Source organism: Branchiostoma belcheri, unplaced genomic scaffold, assembly GCF_001625305.1.
Source record: "Branchiostoma belcheri isolate BF01 breed outbred unplaced genomic scaffold, Haploidv18h27 scaffold76, whole genome shotgun sequence".
Classification (NCBI taxonomy): Eukaryota; Metazoa; Chordata; class Leptocardii; order Amphioxiformes; family Branchiostomatidae; genus Branchiostoma; species Branchiostoma belcheri.
The window spans coordinates 1,587,738-1,592,177 of NW_017804420.1; the positions used below are offsets into that span (position 1 = coordinate 1,587,738).

General features: G+C 41.8%; 1 protein-coding gene across 1 annotated transcript; it reads left to right on the forward strand.

Annotated features, from left to right (window-relative positions):
* Positions 1-1,638: 1,638 nt before the first annotated feature.
* Positions 1,639-2,596, forward strand: LOC109485452. Its single transcript, XM_019789057.1, has 2 exons — positions 1,639-2,090; positions 2,347-2,596. The coding sequence occupies exons 1-2, from the start codon at positions 1,853-1,855 to the stop codon at positions 2,535-2,537; spliced, it is 429 nt and encodes a 142-aa protein (XP_019644616.1). The 5' UTR covers positions 1,639-1,852; the 3' UTR covers positions 2,538-2,596.
* The last annotated feature ends 1,844 nt before the right edge of the window (positions 2,597-4,440 follow it).

A 4,440-nucleotide genomic window follows, 5' to 3' on the forward strand; every position in this document is an offset into this window, starting at 1 on the left:
GGTATATGCCATAGCCTTGCAATTAATTTATACATGTATGTGGAATAACATTTTTGTTTCTTACATTTTGAAATGCTAGATTTGTCCTCAAAAATCCGAGTATATTAACTTGCATTTGAGGGAATTTCTGTCTGTTAAGACATGTGTGACTTTACTGCCTGGAAAGATGCAGCAATACTCCACACTCAGCATTTCTCCTGACACGGGGTCCCTCCCTGCCTATTTGATGCTCCTGGGCACATAAGTGGTCTGCACATTAGTCACAAGGACCTCGGAGCCATTTTAATGATTACATTGAATATGGAACTGGTCACACAACAGAGTGAACATGTCAGGGAGTGTGTCTCGTGTCATAAAGCTGGTGTTTCAATCTGTAAAGCTCCATAGAGTTTTCACACTGAGCTGTGAGGGGTTGCACTGTCAATGGGATGTAGACCATTGGACCAAGAGTTGGACATCTGTCATGAATGGGTAAAGAACTGCTGCAGTTCAGACATGTGTTGATAGATGGCATAAATGTGCAGTCTTGGTGACACACTGAAGCTACATATGTGCAAGTATAGCTTCTAATGTGTATATGTGACATTCTCTGTAAGATTTTACCATGATAATGCTCAATTTGCATTACATGCCTGAACTGAAAGAGGGCAGTACTGAACATGTTCATCCAAAGGTAAACTAATAACTCCTTTGGATATTAAAGACATGTTTTCTGTTATAATTTGTGTCACCAACTGACATAATAATTTTCCATTGCAGATAACAGTGGGAGCAGGTATTGTGAGAGGTTCGGGTGACCAAAACAGCAACGTCTGGTGCTACAACTGTGGGGCTCAGGGTCACTTCGGACATGTGAGTCTATATGAACAATACTGCGTTAAAAAAAGAGACCACTTTTGGTCCATGAACAAAGCTTACATGTATATCCAAAGTAAGCAAAGATCATTTTGCAAACACTACAGTCAGTTATTAAAGGACTACTTTTTTGTAGATGTACAGTCAGGGCCATTGGAACTGCTTTTAGGTATTTTTGGAATTATGGACTTTCTTATAGGAAGCTGTTTTCACAAGTTAGTGTGATGGTCACAAATAACTACTTTTAATGAAATATTTTGAAAAGATGATGTATACTATAAACTTGCCAAACCTCCAGGCAGGTCAATACACAATAACACAAAACATGGCTGGTATATTGTAACTTTAAATTAAGGTTTCCCTTTTGGACGAAGGTGGACTGACAGGAATGTTCCATTTACCATTTTCAGGACTGCTCGTGGCCACCCATGTGTAAGTACCTGTATCCTTCATCACCCTTCGTAACCGTGTATGGGGAGTCCACACACCATGGGAAAGGGAAGAAAAGGAAGTTTGGTGAGTACACCTTTCTACAAGATACACAGTGTCATACATAAGTATGTCTGCAGAACGTACTACACATCTGTCATGAATGGGTAAAAAAACTGCTGCAGTTCAGACATGTGTTGATAGATGGCATGAATGTGCAGTGTTTCCATGACATTGCTACATGTACCTCTGTGTAGGGCATAAGTTACCAAGTAGACCAGAGATAAACCTTACTTTAGCTGAGCCTTAACAATTTACAACAAGAACTGTTTTTATTCCTCCAGATGATGATAATGACAACTATAGGAGCAGCAAGAAGAGAGCAAGAAGGAATGGACCAACACATCAGTCACCACACGGAACAAAACAAAACTTTAAAGACAAAAAGAAATCCAAACTGCCACAGTTTGTTCAGACTGCCATCAGTAAAGTCAAAAACAAAATCACCGGAAAGAAAAAAGGACCATCTGAGAAGAAGAAAAAATGGTTAGAAAGAAAGAATCTGGCAATGGGCAGTAAAGAGGCATATGAAAACCAGTTAATGGCTTACGACCTGAAACAACTAGACCAACGATGTAAGAGTAACTTTAAGAGAAATGCCAACAAGAAGAAAAAGAAGGTAAAACAGAAGATCCAACAAGGAGGCGGTTGGACCGACCCACGGGAGTGGAGGGGTGTCCAGGTTCAAGTTGGAAAAGGGGGACGACAGGTGAGCCTCCAGCAGACACATGGCAGGAAGGATGCAGGTTAGTAATAACCTTTGTTGCACAACAATGCTCTGAAGTGGTGGATTGCTCACTCCTTGACAAAGTTTAGAGTTGTACGGTCAAAAATTTGTCCAATTTCTTGTGTTAAAAATTACAGTTTGAACTTGGCTTGTACTGACTTCTACCAACAATGACTTCTACCAACACTTTTAAAACTGTAATTTCACACACAACATATGAACTTTCAAGATGGAATGCCCAGTTGCTGAGTGAACATTTTGCTTTTTTTTCACAGCTGGCAAAAGGAAGTCCAGGCAGAGGAGTGACAGGAGGAAAAAAGCCAACCAGATCAAACATGAGCAGGCACAGCAGGGGTGGGGACAGGGGGCGACAGGACACTCTAAACATGCTAAGAAGAAATTTGTTAGTGCTCAGGGCTTCGTCTCCTCATTCAGGGGATTCAACCATGGAAAAAAACAGTGGTGACTTCTGGGTAATTTGCTGGGCTCAGGTTGACTACAGATGTGAACTTTTTTTAGATCGATTTTTAATAATAGTTGCTAAATCGTACAGGATATCATCTGATATGCAGTTTCTTTGTCCACCACTAGGAGCACATGTTATAAACCTCCAAAGTCAGGTACACATGATTCTATGCTGTATCCCTTGATCCCACTTGATTGTGCTCCTGTACAACATCTTGTGTGGTACGGCAGTGCCTTTCAGGTTGTACTGAATAGCTCAATGCACTTATTGATAAGTGCCCTTTGAATAAAACAGTATGCCGATGTACCCTGATGTTGTGGTGTTGTGTTGTTTTCTGATAACAGTCAGTTACTTTATATGCATGAATGTCCGCACAAGCTACCCTCGGAGGAGTGTTGTGGTATTGCAGTCAGATTTATGCAAATTTACAACTGTGTTTGATATGATGAAGGATGGATGGGGAAACCGTTGGCAGGGATGGGAAGCTATGGATGAGACTGTTTATTACTGTTTGTTTGTTTTTGCCTCTGTTTATTCTTGAAATACTCAATTTGGACTGCTGGGATCTTTTCTTGAGGCAACAATGAAAGAAGTCAGGGTCAGACATATAATAACTTCATAGCCACAAAATTGATAAACATATACAGTATATGTATCTGTACACATACATAGTCTTATAAAAATGTAACAATTGGTGTATGCTCCGTGTCCATTCATTTCGGCCATTTCTTTTATTCCAAAAAATCTTTTCATAAAAGAACAGAGGTAGTTTTGTATGTCTGCTGGTAGACTGTTGCAAACAGTGGTTCTCCAAGGCACTTAAAAATCCTGCAGAGGAAGAGGCAAAATTTATATCTTTCAATCCTCTGAATCCATTGTCATAAACGTGTTGCAAATGACCGCTATACGGTCCAAATTTAGCGCCGCCCAGTGACAGGTGTGAGTACTGCAGCCAATGGCCTCATCCAATGTCACGATCAAGCTGACCGTGACATGGTGTCAATTTAGCGCCGCCCAATGGAGGGTAAAGATACTGCAACCACTGGCTCTCAGTGCTCATACTCGAGTAGGGATGAGCTCGAGCCGAGAGAACCGCCGCTCGTGGCACCGCGGCTCGTGGCACCGCGGCTCGTGCCACCGGAAATTGGAATGTCACATTAAAGAGATGGGGGACAGAAAACTTTGCTTTGGGTCACCGTCTTCTTTCATTCTCTGGCGACCAGGCCTGCTGGCGTGTCGTTGGAAATTTATTAAATACCTCTGGATGGATTCTAATAGTGTAGGTAGACCTTGGGAAGATAAAGATCAATGTTGGTTTGGGCCTTTTGGTGGATGACCTTGGGCCATGCATCATTACTTCTGGTTTTAGATACAACGTTATAAGAGATAACGTTATAGAAGCATTCCTCCTTTTCGGCGATGATGATTGTAGAGTCTGTTCACCGCTGCTATATATACTGAAGGCTGATAGGATGTCCACACTCGACCACGATTTGGACAAAACTGATACATGGATGTGGGTCACTGTCCTTTATTGATCTTAATTCATACCAGATGTGTTGCTGGTGGGAGTCTTGCCCCCTACACAGCTTGGAAGAGATAAAAACGCCATGCCCGAATACAACAGGTCCAACAGGTACCGGTCGTTTGTACCTTTTCTTATTGAAAGGAAACTCGCCAGTCATCATGGAAAAGTGCGGAAAATATCATTCTGAAAAGGCCGTGGAAAACACAAACCATGTGCTTCCTTTCTTTCGGTATGCATGCCCATGTACGTGGAAAGCAGATATGATACAGTATAACTTGGCCAAAGTTAGTGATTAGGTACTCTCCAAGCAGAGGTTGGTGGGGGAAGATCGTCACCGTTTTATATATGCCTCGTTTTTTTTGTCGCCCCCCACGT